At 38.9% G+C, this 18,978-nt stretch overlaps 1 protein-coding gene across 3 annotated transcripts in view; it reads left to right on the plus strand.

The window, feature by feature from the left end:
• Positions 1-18,978, plus strand: part of PRKN (parkin RBR E3 ubiquitin protein ligase) — a 1,163,425-nt gene that overhangs the window by 553,156 nt on the left and 591,291 nt on the right. For all 3 annotated transcript variants that reach the window (XM_074368037.1, XM_074368038.1, XM_074368036.1), the window contains exon 5: positions 6,110-6,193. In XM_074368037.1, the coding sequence (XP_074224138.1) occupies positions 6,110-6,193 (84 nt within the window). The remainder of the gene's footprint in view (positions 1-6,109; positions 6,194-18,978) is intronic.

An 18,978-nucleotide genomic window follows, 5' to 3' on the forward strand; every position in this document is an offset into this window, starting at 1 on the left:
GGAAAGGCAGGTGACAAGAGGTTTGAGGACCCATCCTTCTTCTCCAAGCAGAATAGACTTGCTTTATTTGTTTTGTACTTGGGATTCTATAAACAATTCATTGGAGGAAAGTTATGCTTTAAAAGAAAACAAAACACAACTTTGAAAAACACAGATCTTTCAGTTTTACAGTTTTACGGATGAGAAAATTAAAGCCTGATTCAATTAAGATATTTCTGAGTAGTCGCTATGTTTATGTACAGCATTTTGCTGTTCATATCAAAGCATGTAAGTAGGACGTGGTTCTTCACTTAGGAACTCTGGATGTAGCTGGATGTTGAACATTAATAACCCCACTCAACGCCACAGAACTGGTTAGTCTTTTGTTTTCATTGACAGTGCTTGGATTATCCTACAATGGAAGTTACAGACTATTGCCCCCAAAGGCAACAAGGGGAAATTACTGAAGAGGTAAAGATTTAAAAAAAAAAAAAAATTAAAATAGTTTCATCACATGGATTCATGTTCTTTAAACCTTGTTGGCTGTGGTCCCTAATCCTTCTGCCCCATTTATCAGTTCTGGGTGCTGAAGGGTAAATACAGAAATTGTTAACATTTTTTGAGAACCTACTGTGTGCCCAGCACTGGCCTAATCATTTTATGTTTAATCCTTGCAACGCTCCTATGAGGCAAGTTCTGTTATTGCTCCACTGTCCTGGGCTAGCTGATCCTTGACTGGTTAAGAGACATTCCTGAAATTGTAGAGCGACTGAGAGGCAGGGCCTCAGTAAATACGTGTTGAATAAGTGAATGGTATAAGATTCAGTTCATTGTTTTAAATTATGAAACAATTTACACTCAATAAAAGTACAGAATTTAAGGGTTCCGTTCCATGAGACTTGGCAGTTACCTACTCTCATGTAACTACTATCCCAGTCAAAATACAGAACATTTCCAAAAACTTTCCTCATGCACCTTTCCAGTCAAGACAATCATCTTCTGATTTCTATCACCATAGATCAGTCTTTTTACTAACATTTAGTACTATCAGTCTTTTTTTTTTAATTTTAGTTACCATACCAGCTAAGATGTGAAATTCTATTTTGTTATTTTAATTTGCATTTTCCAGATTATTAATGATGTTGATGATCTTTTTATATGATTATTGGCCACTTGTATGTCTCCTTCTGAAAATAATCTGTTCAAATCTTTTAATTATTTTGAATTGGGGTGCTTGTCTGTATGGTTTTGACTGTTTAAATTCCTTTATATATTCTAGAGATGAATTATTTTATAGATATATGTATTGCAAAAATTTCTTCAGTCTGTGGATTCCATATTCATGTTTAATAGTGCCTTTGGATGAGTAGAAGTTTTTTTAAATTTTCATTCAAGTTCAATTTATAAATTTTTTCATTTATGGTTAGAGGTTTCTGTATCCTTATAAAAAAAGTTCTATTTGTTCCAAAGTTGAAAGACATTCTCATTTGTTTTCTTCTAGAAAGCATATGGAGTGAGGAAGGGGTTTAGATATCAATGTTCAGTTGTTCAAACACCATTTGACACAAAGATTCTCCTTCCCTCACAGAGTTTTCTTAGCAATTGCTCAGTTCATTTTTTTCCTAATACATTTTACTGAGAAATAGTTTGTGTGAAATAGACAGCTTCTATTTAAATGGTACAATGTGAAGAGTTCTGACAACTATATAATTCCACAAAACCACCATCACCATCAAGATAGAGAACATTTCCGTAACCCCTGTATTAGTTTGCTAGGGGTGACGTAATAGAGTGCCATCAACGGGGTGGTTTAAGCAATGAAACGTATTCACTTACAATTCTGGAGGCTGGCAGTCTGAGATTAAGCTGCCAGCCAGGCTGGTTTCTCCGGAGGCCTCTTGCCTTGGCTTATAGATGGTTGGCTTCTCCTGTCCCTTCACGTGATCTTTCCTCCATGCGTGTCTGTGTTCCAATCTCTTCTTTTTAAGGGTATCTTTTAAGGACACCAGTCATATTGAATTAAGGTCCACCATAATGACCTTGTTTTAACTTAATTACCTCTCTAAAGACCCTGTCTCCAAATAAAGACTTTAACATGTGATGTGAATTTTGAGAGAACACAGCTCTGCCCATAACAACCCCAAAATATTCTTCACACTCTTATGTAGCCCATTCCACCCTCTGCCTGCCACCCCGATGATACCACTGGTCTGTTTTTACCACTATGGATTTGTTTATATTTTATATAAGGGGAATTATGCAGTATATTCTATTTCAAATTTGGGTTCCTTCTCTCATATAGCTTTGAAAGTCAACCATGTTGTTCTGTAATCTGGAAACAGAAGAGGGAAGAAATGAAAAACCCACTGGGCTAAGTCAGGTCCCTTGAAACTGGGCTCTTATTGCCTATCTACTAAATTAAAAATAACCTTATTCAAGGAGTTCTACCCTGAGAAATAAGAGATCCTAGTTTCAACAGTTGTCATTTTTAAATAAGTCAACATGTGCCAGGCACTTTGCAGAAATATTACAAGTGTTGTTTCATTTAGTTTCATGAAAGCCCTATGAAGGAACTATTCAACCCCTCACTTTTCAGATGAGGAACCTAGGTTTACAAACTGAAACTTTCTCAAGAGCATATAGCTAATAACTGGTGGAACTGGGATTCAATAGGTTGGTGAACTTTTGACACTACTTCTCTGTGTTATTCTGTTGCAGACAGAGAGGAAAAGTTTGGAGGGCGGCTGGAAGCCTCTGAGTATAGCCGCCCTTGTAATGTCACCAGTATAATTTTCAAAATAATTTTAGTCCCTTAAGTTTAATTATATGACTTAGATGTTTGTGGAATCACTCAAGAGGATATTTTAAATGCAACACATTTGATGATAACTTGAAATAATTGGTAAAAATGTAGTTTAAGTAAAATACTATTAGAATTACCCTTTTCAAAAATGTAAATGCCAAGACTTTGTACAAACACTTTGTAAAGCATTATCTGTATTTTTTAAGTGGCACTGTATATACCCACCTGTGAAGAACAGATTATAGAATTTGTTTAGATAATTCAGAAGAAAAAAAACACACTTTTGTTTTAGCTGCCTGTCTGAATCTTGTCAGAGTGATATTTGGATAAGAATTAGGCAGTTAAGTACTTCAATTTTCCACCTGATTGGACATGACAAGACATAGCCAAAATGACTTGTAGATTTGTTCTAGAATTCTTAACAATAAATATTACTTTAAGATTCATATTTGATAAACTTTTATCACTGTTTTTCTTGCATTTGAGTCATTTTTTAGAATTTCTGATTTACATGCACATTGGCAATGTGTTTAAATAATATTCTGCTTTATGATTTTCAGTTGGTGGTAATATTAGTCAAGGCAAATCCCCCAATGCTGTAATTTTCCACTCTCTTACTGATTCAAGCAACTTGAATCACTGGATTCTATCAATCCCTTTTCAGATTTCACAAGTCAACAGTCCTAACGTTTTAATTGAAGTAATTTCTCACTTGAGACCCAGAACACAGCTACTTATACAAATGACTGAGATTCTACATCGGCCAAAATGCTGCTGCAATATATTTTAAGTACTTTTCAATATGAATTGAAAAATTTTATTTACTATCAAGGATTGGTGAACTTTTTCCCTTAAGGGCCCGGTAGTAAGTATTTTAGGCTTTTTGGATCACATCCTCTGTGTTTCAACAGCTCCGTTAGCCCTTGCCTGTGGAAGCAGCGTAGACAGCACATGAATGAACCACCACAGCCCTGTCCCGTAAACTACATGTGGACATGGAACTATGAATGTCATTTACTTTTCATGCGCCATGGAATGCTCTTCTTACCACGCTTTTCAATAACAGTTAGTCGTGGGCTGTATGAAAACGAACCCGAGGCTGGATTTGGCCAGCTGACCCTGGCGTGCTCACTCCTCATACAGGTGCTCAGCTGACTCATGTGTTTTTCTTGGTTGTAACCATTACTGGGCAAAAAAAAGAGAAAGTTTTCTAAAAATCAGCCACATGATTATTAAGACATGCATTTCACACTGTTCTACCTGACCTTTTTTTCAGATCTCTCTCTCCAGTTCTCTACATCTGACAGAGAAAATGCATTTTGGGATTCTTCCCCTCGCACGTTCTACTTCATAGCCCCTTTGTGCTGCCATGTGACGTGCAGCCCTTTTTAATCCTGTTGTCTGGACACCTTTCTTACTCCTACACAATTAATTATAAATGCTTTAACCATAAAACTATTAAAACATAGCATGCAATGATTAACCAATTACCATTTTATATTTTCTAAACTGGAAAGGAATGAAGTTAAATCTGCTTTGTAAGGCCACGTTGTCTGCACAGACACCTCGGGTGCTGGGAACCCTCTGTATCAGTAAGGGAATGGGGGGCACCCCAGGTCCAAAACCCCGGAAGGCAGCTGAGGACCAGCCTTGGGAGCAGCCTCTCTAAGGACAGCAGCCTGGGGCCTGTCACCTCTTTTCGGCACAGTGACTTCCTTCCAGTTTAAGCAGTGGCTTTTGCTTGAATGATCTGTGAACTCAAAACTTAGCTTCTTTTAAGGTTTAAGTAGCCCCCGTGGAAGTTTGGCCTATCTCTCTAAGGTAGACGTGCAACCTCCCGGATTCCCTCTGCTTCAGTTGTGTGTGTGTTGTGCGTGTGCGTGTATGTCTGTGCACCTGTGTGTGGTATGCTTGTGTATGAGCCTGCGGTGTGTGTGTGTGTGTGTGTGTTGGTGAAGTTGCGTGTGTGTGTTGGTGAAGATGTAGGGGGTGGGCAGGAGGGAGAGAGGGGTGGGCATTCTTGCGGACGTGGGGTGTGGCTGAGATCTCCAGGTGTGTGCGATCGCTAGTGTGCGCGGCAAGGGGCCGGGCAGCTGCTTGACCTGGGTCCCGGAGGGGGCGGGCCTGGTGCTGACGGGTAACGACCGATTTCACTGCTAACTTGAACCTCCGACAAGGGCTCAACGTCTTCCGTGGAAGAATCGCCACAGGCACGGCCCCTTGTCCTAACCGTCCTCTTCCCCGGGTGGGCCCGGCCCTCGCAACACATCTGGTGGATGCTGTCGTCACCGCAGCCCTGGACGCTCCTTCCTCTCCCCCTTCCTTCCCCGCCGCCGCCAAGGACACACGGCCAGCTGGCGGGCGGCTGTCCCCCCGAGGCACACCCCGTGGGCGCGCTCAGAGCGGGTGGGCTTTGGCTCTTCTTCCTCCCAGGCGTACGAGCTGACTTCGCTACTCTGGGTCTCCCAGGCACGTTTTACCGTTCTCCCTCTTAACTGACAATTGGGTTTGCTAGATCTTAAAGGCACTGCTACTACTGCTTTAAAATTCTACTTTGATTTTCGTTTCTAAGCAGGGGATCTGACCTTTCTCTGCAGAAGGTTTTAGGATGTTCTGTTTATGAAAATGTGCCTTTCTCCCTGTTTGCTGCTCCAGGTCTCTCTCTGCTCTCTCTCCCTTCTGCCTTTTTCTTGAGCCCTCAGGCTCCTTGGGGTCCCCCGGCGCAGAGACCCCCTCCTCTGCTGCAGCCAATTGCAGATTTCCAGAAAAGTTTGGAAATCTCTTCTCAACCACACTTTTGCCTTCTGTTTTCCTTGGTCCTATGGGTTTACACGGTGCTAGTTATTAAGTCTAATTCTCACGGTGCCTCAGGGTGGGGAGGAGACGAGGTGCCTGCTCAGCCTGCCGACCGTGGCAGGCGGCCCTCCGGGTGGAGTCCGCGTGCTCCCCTACTGCCCCCAAAGAGTCTTATTGAGTGTAATTTGCATGTGTGTTTTCATTTTAAAGTCACCAACTGAAATCACAATGAACTTAAGGGGATGAATTACGGTTTTAAACAATTAAATGTAACTATGGTCGGGAAACTACTGCAGTACGTGTCAGACACGTTTGGAGCCATGTGCCAGACACCATCTTGGTACAGTTATGAAAATGGCTGTGATCCCCCGAAGGGGTCCTGAGAACCCCCAGGGTCGTTGTTCAAAAATCACTGGACTACAGATTAGCTTCACTGTCATTTTATAAGATAAATCGATTTTAGAAAATGTATTAGGGAGTACGTTTGATTTACGATTTGTGCACTAAGTATATGCTGTTTTCTTCTCAAAGGGTCCTTCTTGCTGGGAAGATGTCTTAATCCCAAACCGGATGAGCGGTGAATGCCAGTCTCCAAACTGCCCTGGGACTAGAGCAGTGAGTACTGACCAAATCCATTCTTTCATTTTGGCATCTCCAGTTTTTACTGGGAAATTAGAATAGAGACAAAATGCTAATTGACTTTTTTCCATCTGACTAGATTTACCTAAAGTGTTATGAGATTCAAAAGTGTTCATAATAGTCACCAAAAATTCCACCTGGGTCATTGCCCTCCAGTGTCACTTTCCGAGAGAGTTCCCCACTTAGGGTGACTATGTTGAAACAAATAATTTGAATCTCCTTACTAGGTAATATTCATGGAATATGAAGAAAAGGTAGTTCAGAGTCTGGCAAAAGAAAATGACAAAACTGTAACGTTAATCTTTTTCCTAATGCGGTGTTATTTTACTTTTACATTCGACATCAATCATACTTTCTCTTTCTACCTTCCTTAGCCGTTTTCTGACATAGTGGGCTGTTCGAAAATCTAGCTGGATGACCCGCTGTAAATGGAATCACCATCCTCTGTTCTCTGCAGTCCTTTCTCTCTTTATAAAAATACACTGTATATTTCACATAGGGAAGCTATTCCTTAAGTAAGACCCTAGGTACTGAAATTATTGTTAAATAATTTACTCTTATGGTCATATTTCTAATTTGTACATTATTATACTTTTTACTTGGAAAATCCTTGGGTCCATTATAATCTGATTGTATATATTTTCTGAGCTGTAAATACTGCCACGGTGCCAACACAAATGTCAGTGTTAGTTCGCAGACTGTCACAGCCAGCTGGCAGTTAATATCTTCTCTGAGAAACAAAGCCTGTCAGTAGCAACAGGTAGGGTGTTTGAGCAAGGACCATTAGACGCACCCTCTCTCACCCATCTGCCAGATGATTGCAAGGACACCAAGATAGCAAGTGAGCAGCAGTAACAATCATTCCCCTTCAAATGGGACTAGGGACACTGAACAGATTTGTATTAATGAAAATTCTGGAGAAAAATAATGACTTGTGTGTCACTCACAGATATCCAGGCATAATAGTGTCTTGCAAGTTTGCTACTGGGATGAAATTAATGTGTATACATTTTATAGGGAAGGATTCCTAAGTATAATTATATATAAATGCATATATGCATACAAATGTAATATGTATATACTATATTATACATAATATGTAGGTATAATTACATTTAATAGTAATTTAAATCCTCTGGTATGTATAACGTTGCGATCTCTGTATCGTCTTTGCAGCAATGTGAGGTCTTTTGAAAATCTACTTCAGTCACTGACAGCCTGACTGCCTCTATGTACCTTCATATAAATTGGTAGGATTCAGTCACAACAGAATAGACAATTTTGCATCTCTAAGGATTTAGCTTCAAATTAGTCAAAGGGGGTACTGTGCTGAGAGGGGTTGAAAATCATGCCCTTTGCTTGTTGAATATACAAATTACCTTATTTATCAATACATAAAATTTAGTATACATTAATTTATATTGCAGCTTTATTTCTGACAGCATGGTGAACTGACACCTTTAAAAATCCTTGCAGTACAACACACAATAAAAATACTGGATTAAATTTCAGACACATATTTTAAGAGAATGGCTGTGCTGACTACACAGTGAGGAAAAGTGTATATGCCAAAAAAGAAGAGAAGGTGGGACACCAGAGAGGAAACTGTCTGAGCTGAAGCCACTGACTGCTGAGGGTTGGAGCCTCACACTGGGTGCACACTAGAGGCTGCAGGTGAGCTTAGGGCCTCGTCAAGGTGGAAAATGGAACCACAGAGTTCTCCATAAAGCCGCACGCATGGAACTTGACTCCTTCCTTGGATCCAGTGGGGAGAGGAAGGTGCTAGGCAGAGTTGCCTATTTTATTTTCACTCTAGTTAGAAATGATGCTCTAAAGATGTATAAGCTCAAACCCATCTTTACCTGAGTTTGGGGCCAATATTCACTCTTTCCATGTGTACCTGTATAAAGCCCTGGGTCTAGAGTGATGTGTAAGGTGGCCACACGCTGGCGGTGCAAGGAGCTGGGTTGAGACTAACCCAAATCTTCCCAGGAGGCCTGTACTCTCAAATGATCCCCAAAATAATTTGCTCAGATAAAGTTTCAACAAGGACGAACTAACAGTCAGAACAATCACAAATGGAAGCATGCCATCCTGAGTGAGAGTGAGCAGAGTTCAAACCTGGAAAGAATACAGAGATTGAAGTTGTCTGAAATGGAATGTAAGGATGCTTAATGTGTTTAAAAATGAAAGTGCACATAGCAAGTGATTAAAGAACAAAAGACTACCAGAAATATCCAGTCAGATTAAAAAATGAAATCCAGACAACCATGAGCACACGTATGTGCACATGCTAACATGAGAAATTCTAGAATTAAAAACTATAATCATTGACATAAAATTAACTAAATGGGTTAAGTAGAGGTAAGTATGTGAAAGAGAAGTTGTAAGTTAGATCTGAACTTGGCCTGATCCCACACTCATAAACCCCTACCAGAGTGTGACCTTTCTGGTGACAGGGGATGCAAGAGCTTCAGAAGAAGCTTTCCCACATTCACTGCACTCCTATGCACTTCTGCGGTATGGACTTTTGATTCTGAAGGAGGTGGGAGCTGGGCTCCAGGCTCTGTTATCCGCTGCACTCAAAATCCTTTTCCTTAATTTTTTTTGGGCTGTTTTGTTTAGAGTATAGATATGCAGCTGATTTCTGTATATTAATTTTGTATCCTACAACTTTATCAAATTCATTGATGAGTTCTAGTAGTTTTCTGGTCTCTTCTTTAAGGTTTTCTGTGTATAGTATCATGTCATCTGCAAACAGTGACAGTTTTACTTCTTCATTTCCAATTTGGATTCCTTTTATTTCTTTTTCTTCACTAATTGCTATGGCTAGAACTTCCAAAACTATGTTGAATAAAAATGGTGAGAGTGGGCATCCTTGTCTTATTCCTGATCTTAGAGGAAATGATTTCAGCTTTTCCCCATTAAGTATGATGTTAACTGTGGGTCTGTTATATGTGGCCTTTATTATGTTGAGGTATGTTCTATCTATGCCCACTTATGGAGTTTTTATCATAAATGGGTGTTGAATTTTATCAAAAGCTTCTTATGCATCTGTTGAAATGACCAAATGGTTTTTATTCTTCAATTTGCTAATGTGGCGCATTGCATTGATTGATTTGTGGATATTGAAAAATCCCTGCATCCTTGGGACAAATCCCACTTGATCATGGTGTATGAGCCTTTTAATGCATTATTGGAGTTGACTTGCTAGTTATTTTGTTAAAGATTTTTGCGTCTATATTCATAAGTGATATTGGCCTGTGATTTTCTTTTTTTCTGATATCTTTCTCTGGTTTTGGTATCAGGGTGATGATGGCCTCATAGAATGAGTTTGGAAGTGTACCTTCCTCTGCAATTTTTTGGAATAGTTTCAGAAAGATAAGTGTTTATTCTTTTCTAAATGTTTGGTAGAATTGACCTGTGAAGCCATCTGGTCCTGGACTTTGGTTTATTGGGAGTTTTAAAATTTCTGATTCAATTTCAGTACTGGTAGTTGGTCAATTCATATTGTCTATTTCTTCCTCCTTCAGTCTTGGCAAATTGTACCTTTCTAAGAAATTTTCCATTCCTTCTATGTTGTACTTTGGATAAAAAAGATGTGGTATATATGGATACATAATGGAATATTACTTGGCCGTGAAAAAAATAAAATCTTGCCATTTGCAACAACACGGAAGAACCAAAAAGGTATTATGCTAAGTAAAATATGTCGGACCAAGAAAGACAAATACTGTATGACTTCACTTATACGTGGAATCTAAAAAGCAAAACAAATAACAAATGTTAAAAACCAGAAAGAGAGTCAAGATACAGACATCAAACAGATGATTGCTGGTAGAGGGTAGGGATGGAGAGAAACAGATGAGGGAGATTAAGAGGAACAAATTTCCAGTTACAAAAATAAATGAGTCACAAATATGAAATGTACAGTGTGGGGAATGCAGTGAATAATTACACAATATCTTTGATGACAGACAGTAACTAGACCCATTGTAGTGATCATTTTGAGATTATAGAGATACTGAATCATTATGTTGTGTACCAGGAACTAATATAGTGTTCAAAAACAAACTAACTCATGAAGAAAGAGGAAAAAAAACAACAACCCATTCTTTGCTTGAAACTTTCTCATGCTTCATGTGAAAGGCTTTTCTCTGGTGTGTAATTCTGAGGACACCTCGCACTCCTGATACTGAGGGGTTCTTCTCCTTCATGAATTTTCTGGTGGTCAATAGGGCTACTTATCCTCAAAAGCCTTTCTGAACACCGTGAGTTTATAGGTTCAAGGCTGGGTCTCATGTGCCTGGGCGAGGCTCAAGCCTTTGCTGTCCAGCACCCAGGCCTCCTCAACATGCCCCTGTTGGGGGACCATGTGGGGTTGGAGGGCTCGAGTCCCAGGGAGGACAGGAGTGCAAAGCTGTCCAGCACACAGCACGGTAGCTGCTGCCCCTCAGGGCCTTGTCACGGAGCCTGTCTCCTCCCTGGAGGGGCTCATAACCCCACCATCAAAGGTCATGGGTCCCCTGCTAAGTCCATCACCTCCACTCCATCATCTGAACCATAGGCTGGTGGCCATCTTGGAAGCTGCCCCATATAATCCCCTGGGAAGCAGATCCTGGCGCAGTGATCTGGTCAGGCTAGTCATTTTCAACGTGGAATGCTTTGAGTTAAAGATGCCTTTAAGTTAAAGATACATCATCCAGAGTATTGGAATACAATACAGATGTCAAGTGGGCAGGAAGGAAGGAAGGAAAAGAAAGAATAAAGAGGGGAAGAGTGAATTACAGGAAAGTGGAACAGATAAGTAGCACACACTAAAAAAAAAGTGGCAGAAATAAAACCAAATATAACAGTAATTAAATTAAATGTAAATGCACTAACTGGAGTTTAGAAGGCAGATTCTTAGATCGGATGAAAAGGAAAAAAAAAAAATACCACCTTAGCAGATTACAAAAGATATACCTAAAGCATGAGAACAAAAACATTGAAAGTAAAAGAATAGAAAATGCTACACCAGACAAATATTCACCAAAGATAGCTGTTGAAACTATTTTAATTGCATATAAAATAGATCTGAGGGAAAAAAAGACATTATTAAAAATTAAAAAAAAGCATTTTCAAAAATAGATTTTGATAAAAGGCTTAATAACCCAGGAAGATATAATAGTTTAAAAAGTGTGTGATCTCAGTAACATGGACTTAAAGTGTATTAAGGACAGATTGTCAGAGTTCACAAATTACATAGATAAATCCACCATCATGGTGGGAGATGGTAATATGACTCTGAGGGACAATGCAAACTCAGGCAGCCGTAAAGACTAACACAACCAGGGAACAGGCTGGCTTCTTGAGCTCTACGCCCAACAGCTGGAGGACACCCCTTTTTTCAAGCATTTGTGGACATTTCAGCATGTTTTAGGGCATCAAGCATTTAAATACCACTAACAGAAACAAAACCACACAAACCCCTTAAACATGGAAATTCAATTGACTTAGTCAATACAAAAATCCAAATGGAAATATGGGTTCAAACAATAATGAAAATATGCCACATATTGAATCTTTTGGGATGTAGCTAAATTAGTATTTTAAATGCTAGTTTTATAAAAGACTGGATAAAATTATTGAAACATATTTTTTAGGAAGGGAGAAAAATTGTCATATCTGTTTCTCTTTTTTCTTCCATATCTAATGAACACTAGATAAATGTTGGTTAAATAAAGGAGTTGAAGGTATGTGCACTTCTGAATAGCTATGCCAGAGGCTGGGCAGACGTGCTCAGTGTGAGAAGGTTAGTTCCCTCTTCCGCGCTCTCATCTTAAAACCATTTTTCTGGATTGCGTTTTTACAGTGAAGCCAAATATAAACTATGACTCATACTTTCTAGAGCATTGTGTGTGGTATTTGTTTCTTAAGAAGGTGAGAAGACAGGCATTTTAAGTAGTTTATCATACTTACATTTGCAAAGTATTTTAAATCTGACACTATTTTGTACACTCTGTATTATATTATCATAAAAAGTTTAATTTCTATTCCTTGAATAAAGTACCCATCTGTTTAAAATTCAGATGAGCTTGGTCTCTAATGTATTCTTAATTAATATTTATGCTTTTAAAGATAATCTAACTAGATCATTTTAAATAGCAGTAAAATTTAACCTTGGTTTTTAAGACTACAAATATAAACTTGACCTTAATTACACTGTAGACAGAGGAATCTGAAACTAATTCAGTCCCACACTAGCCATTGTTATCTTAGGAAGGAAGATCATACTAGTTCTGAAAGGCGTCTTACGTTTCTATAAAAAGAATTCTAGTCAACCCAAAGGATGTACACTTGAGATTAAAAGAGGGACAAAAATAATTAGGAATTTTTCCATTAATGAAAGTAATTAACTTTGGGTACGATAGAGACTTTAATTTTTATGTGTAAATCTTCATTTTATATTTTCCCTGTGATACCTTGAACAATAAAGGTATTTGTGTTTCTGTGCGTATTGGGGTGCATGCATTTTTCTTGCTCGCTCACAAGAGGCTACAGCACACCCGGAAGTCCTGCTTTCTAGGTGTTGTCCTGATTTCCAAAGCATCACTTTCAAAAGTGAGTGTTCCCTCCCTGTCACACCCTCCGCTGTGAAGACCCCTGGCTCAGTGATGCTTCTGCGGTAATGCAGGGTTTCTCAGCCAACTGTGAGAGTGTCGCCTTCTCCCCAACACCTGACAATTGGACGGTCGGGTTCCAGATAAGGAGATCATTCCTGGGATGAAAAAGAAAAAAAATACAATTATATTTTGTCTTAGCCTTTCAGGCTGCTATACCAAAAATACCACAAATCGGGTGGCATATAAACAACAAATAATTACTTCTCACAGTTGTGGAGGATGGAAGTCCAATGTCAAGGCTCCAGCAGACTCAGTGCCTGGTGAGAGCCCACTTCTGATCTTCAGATGGCCGTCTGCTTGCTGTGTCCTCATGTGGAGGCAGGGGAGGGAGCTCTCCAGGGTCTCTTCTAATTAGGGCACTAATCCCATTCCCGAGGGCTCTGCTCTCATGACCTAATCACCTCCAAATACCATCACAGTGGGGGTAAGCTTCAGCATCTGAATCTGGGTGGACCCAAACATTCAGATCGTTACAATCTGCAAAGTAATAAATCACCAAGGTCATCATTTTTATGCTTATTGAAGAGTATTGATTTTTACTTCTTAACAGACAACAGTATGCATTGTATTTTGTATTTTTGAGAAATAATATTTACTGACTTCCATGTAACAATATAAAACAATGCAAAACAATGTAAAATTTTCTTTTGTAGATTATTTGATTTTGACCAGAGTTAAGCTCTTTTACATAGAATTTTTCTTTCTTATCAGGAACAGTTGAGAAGGATCTCTTAGAATAACTCAAAGACTTATTTCAAATGAAACTTGATACAAAAACCTATCCCCTGAAGTATAATAAATGACATAATTATTAAACTCAGTGTAACAAATGGAGAATTTCCATCTTACTCAATATGCAATTTATTTCTTGCATTTTCCCCCTGTTAGGCTCAATATAATGTCAACTGAAACATTAGTTTGAATAAAAATTAATATTCATAGTCTCTATCTCTGATTTCATCTTCTGGGAAGATGTTGACCAGAACAAAATGAATAGTAAATAAGCACCACCTAATACTGGACAATTTTTACTTACAGGTTATTTGCATAATGTATATCCAAAAAGTCTCCTACTAATGTTTTAGTTTAATCACATTATTTGCCTCTAAGGGCTCTGTGTTTCTTTCAGTTGCTTTCTGTTGTTGTTTTAGGCTTGGTTAGAATCTCACAAAATGAGTCTCAGAATTTCTCAGGGTGGTTTCCTGGTATAGACTGTATGTTCTTATGTTTCCAGTATCTAATAATAATGAAGGATTGGCTTTGTTTTGTTTTTAAGAAAAGATCTGAGGCTGACCAAGTGCCCCTGAGGTGGTCACAGCTGAAAGCCTTTATCAGCACAATGTGAGAGCTGGGGGTTCCACGTCCTTCTTTGCCCAAACCCATCTGCACACTGCAGTCACCACACAGGCACAGACATCTACAAAAGTGTGTGTAAGCAATCCCAGCCCTCGTGGCTCCCAGGGACCCCAAAGAACCCGAAGGGCAGCTGAGCATGAAAATGTGGAGGGTCGAGAATGGAGCAGAAGTGAAAGAGGGAAGGACACCCACTCCTCTCTCTTTCTGCCTTTCTTTTTGGTTGAAGAGTAATGGTCTCCCTGTCCTTACTCTGTTCCCTACAGTCATATTTTCTAAATTCTAAATAAAACTGAATTGTGAAAGCTTTACAGTCAAACTCAGATTATGATTGAATGGTATCTAAGCGTGACAAAATGTTCTCTGTTGTCTGACATGCAATTTGGGTGACAAACTAGAAACTTCTTACAGCATTTTTCAAAAACCAGTCAAGTATTCAGACTCCAGGACAGTTCATTTCTAAATCAAGTTTTGAGTACTTGAAAACAAAAAGCATCATTTTTTAAAAAAATTTTAAAGTGAAATTGAAAGATAGATATTTTTATTGTGGAATCAGCTGAAATTTTGCAAATTTAAACAAAATAAAACAGAGTAGTCTACTATGAAAAAAAAGTAATTCTTTTAAAAAGTACTAAAGAAATTGAGGTAGTTTTTAAGAACTCATAGGGATTTGTGTGATCCTGAAATCTAGACTCAATTCCATTTGATTTTCCTTTTTTTGTGACTTAGCCTCATTTTTATGTGGGCTCTTTTACAACTTTGTAGAAGATTAAATCAACAGTCATCTTCTCCATGGTGTTGGTAAAGCCTCCTATACACTGTTATATAAAAAAATTAATCTCCAAGGAAAGGAGACCCAGTACCAGAAATCAGTTCATGCTTAGCAGAATACCTACACACGCAGGGTAACCAGTATCCACACTGCAGTCCCACAAACATAACCTTGGTTTGGTTTATGATGTCATTTTCAAGCAAATGTGCAGTTTCCATAATGCATATTTTAAATATTGAAAATAATTATGACCTCCTCAATTCTAGGAAAATCCTGATCTGTGTAGATTGGAAGTTGTGCTTTCACTTGATTATCTGTGATTCTCAGTGCTATAATTTGGACCTTATTTTGTATACAGCAGAAAGAAATCAGGCATATTACTACATGCTGTTTAGATATAAGCAATTTTAAGCGTTTTTATCATCCCCAGAGACTTCAAAGTTTACTTCTTAATTTTTCATCTTTCCACAGAATGATTCTAAAGCCAGCTATGTTAGTGAGAGGCTGTATTAAAGGTTGCATTATGGCTTTAGACAAGGGCTCCAGACAACAAAGAGATAACAAAGGAATTCATCATGATTAATCAAGATGGCTCACCTCTAGACTGCGAGGTTTTAGATAGGAGAGAAGGTATATCAACCTTTCAGAGGAGATAGCAAGAAGTGTAATGAGATAATTTCAACAGATTTATAAATGAAATTCTGAGAACTGGAGCAAAGAAAGATTAAATACCACTGTAAACATCACTGAATGTTTCAACTGGGATGGTAGATTAGACCGAAATGGAAATGTCAGGGATGGTGGACTATAGGTCACTCTGTGATAGCCTCCGTGCAGATACAGAGGAGGCTAATGGAGTGAGAAGAATAGAAGCAAGATGTGGGAGTAATGGGCCAAGAGAATGAGGCCTGCTTCTCAGACAGGAAATAGCCCTCTTGATCCTTCAAGCAGGTGATTGATGGCTCTTGGAAACTCACACTTCATCATGCCTTGATGGCAGTCATTAAGAAACCATCATCCCTGCTATTCGGGTCAAGCCAGCCCTCCAAAAGTCATCAAGGGCCATGATAAAATTTAGTTTTTAGGATATATGATGCAAGAAAAGAAAAGAAAAAAAACACTCAAAGCCAGTTTACCAAACTTGAGACTTTGAATAGAAAATATCAACATATGGAGAATAAAATCAAAATTGAGAAGAATTTCATGCACTATTGGCCCACATGTGGTGAAACATTTACTTCCACTAATATTTCTTAGAAAACAAACATAGTTTGGGATCCTGAAATCTGAATTTCCTAGAGTAGGTAATGTCATCCCTGTCAGTACTCAGAGTTTTAGAAAATACACTCAGTGCTGATCATCATGCATGAGTGTTTTTATGAGATGAAGAGAAAACTTTTATATTTAAAGATAGAAAAGCAAAATATAATTTAAAATCTGTGTCTTTCCATTGAGAGAAATATAGTTATTTTCATAACAGGTATTTATTTGTTATGCTATTCATTGTGCAGAAAACAAAGACTGACCTTCAAGAGCTGGAAATCTGGTTGGGGAGATAAGATTTTACAGGAATGACTGCATTTCAGATTCAGCAGGGCAAGTAAAAAACATTCTGAGCGTGTATCTTCTACGCCAGGCACTAGGGATGGGAAAGTGAGTATGGCATTAACTGCTCTCATAGTTTGGGAAAAATGTCAGGGCAGGGTGTGTAGATCAGTGATAATTTTTACCATGAACTACATCTGATGAAGATGGATAAGAGTGTAAAAGGACTTCACTTTGTGAATAAGGGAGAAGAAAGAAGACAAACTGAATATCATGGATGCCAGGAGACAAGCCCAAAAAGTGTCTTGTGGGAGTTCAGAGAAGGGAAATCCCCTTAACTGAGGTGACCAAAGAGGGCTTTGTGGAGGCGGCGGCTGGAGGGATGGGTAGTGGAGATTCCCCAGGTGGTGATGTCGGCCAGGTTCAGAGCATTCTATAAGCTAGTGCGAGTGACAGGACTAAAGAGGTAGGAAATTAAGGGTTTTTCATTCCATGAAGTACTCTTAGCTGTCTGCTCTCTGCTGGACAGCACTCAGCACTCCTGCGTGTGCAAAGTCCGCGTCCTCCGCATCCGTGGAGGTCCTCTCAGCCCCGATGACCTTGCACTTGTCACGAGGAAGATGCAGAACAAGCACAGGGCTTTACAGGGATGTGATTCAGGGCGGCCACTGGAGCCTGGGAGTTAGGGCACCCTTGATGGGGGAGTGGAGGCCAGCACTGAGATCTGCAGGCTGAATTGGAGTGGCTGGGGTGGGGTGGGGGGTGCTGGAGGATGCCTTCTGGCAGGAAGGACCCTCTTGCAAGAGCCCTGCTGTGTGAGGAACCACTTGGGGAAAGCGTCTGGGATTTAGGGGTGAGTGAGTAGCCAGAGGCAGTGCCTGTTTTCCTCTCTGTGTGTTTGTTAGTCATTTTGTTGATGAGTTTTTACGTGGAAGATTATGACCACTAATAGAAGGGATTTCACTGCGCTGAAGTTTAGATATTTTGGAGGCCGAGACAGAAATTGAGCTGGTTGCTGTGAGGGATAGGATAAAGAACAAAAAAAAAAAAAAAGAAAAAAAAGAAAAAGAAAATGTTGAAGTAAACAAGAGTAAAAGATTATTTTATATGCTTTGTTTACCATCCTTAAATCCCTAACAATGTGTGAATCAAGGTAAATGAGAATTGACATTTTGCCTTCCTTAAAACTAGAAACCACAGACAAATGAGATTTTAGTTTAGAACCGATTAGAAGCAGCACACTTTTCTTGTATTTATTAGGTCATTAAGAGCAGCCATATGGTTGTCTTCTGTCTTATCTGTTCACGTTTCTCCAGGATGTTCCTCAGTGGGAGTCTGCTTAGTGGTTGATTGAAATTCCATTTTTATCAGCAACTCTCTGTTATCTGTAATTGCCAGAAGTGGATGATCCGGTAAGAAGAGTTTCCTCTCCACTCTCTTTGTGTCAACTTTAGTGGTGAACTGGGACCGTTTTCTTTTGCCATTAACTTTTGAAAATATCAGAGGGAAAAGAAAATGGGTTATTATATGAAGTCAAATTGGAAGCAATCTGAGAATCCATCCCTTCGTAAGGATAACCGAGCTGTATGCTGAGCAGTGTGAGGGGGCTGGACTGAGAGGTGGAAGTCTGTCTGTAACTCCCTCTGTGTCTGTGTGCGTGCTAATTAACTCCTGGCCATTTCCCATTCTCCATGTGTCTAGCAAAGATTGTGCATAACTTTTGAAATTTCACTGAGTGTTTCTGGATGTTCAGGACTCAATAAAACTTCCTGGCTTTAAAAAATGGAAGATTTTCTGTTTGGATCACATAACTGTCCATATCTGTAGATTTGACAGAAATGTCATACCTTGTTCAGAAATGCCTACATAGTAAAAGAGCTTATGTTTACCAGGGAAAGCGAGTGGGAAGGCATAAATTTGGGAGTCTGAGATTTGCAGATGTTAACCACTATATATAAAAATAGATAAAAAAACAAATTTCTTCTGTATAGCACAAGGAACTATATTCAATATCTTGTAATAACCTTTAATTAAAAAAGACTATGAAAACAAACATATGTATATAAATGCATAACTGGGACATTGTGCTGTACACCAGAAACTGACACATTGTAACTGACTATACATCAATTTTTTAAAAAAATTTAAAAAAAAGAAATGCCTGTATTTTCCTGGATCCTAGCGTTGTCATTTTTCCTCACAGTAATCTAATGTATTAATTTTACACCTGCCTTATAAAAACAAACCATTTCAGTCAAAGAACCATTTCTGCATGTGCTTTCACCATTTCATTAAAACTTACATGATTGTTCGTAAGAATTATATGTGTCATTAAATGACTTTATGTTAAGCAGTTAAAACTCATATCACTTAGTACAATGTCCAATATATGAAGACTGATTAGAGAATTGATTGTAATTTAGTAT

This window comes from Camelus bactrianus, chromosome 8 (assembly GCF_048773025.1).
Source record: "Camelus bactrianus isolate YW-2024 breed Bactrian camel chromosome 8, ASM4877302v1, whole genome shotgun sequence".
NCBI lineage: Eukaryota > Metazoa > Chordata > Mammalia > Artiodactyla > Camelidae > Camelus > Camelus bactrianus.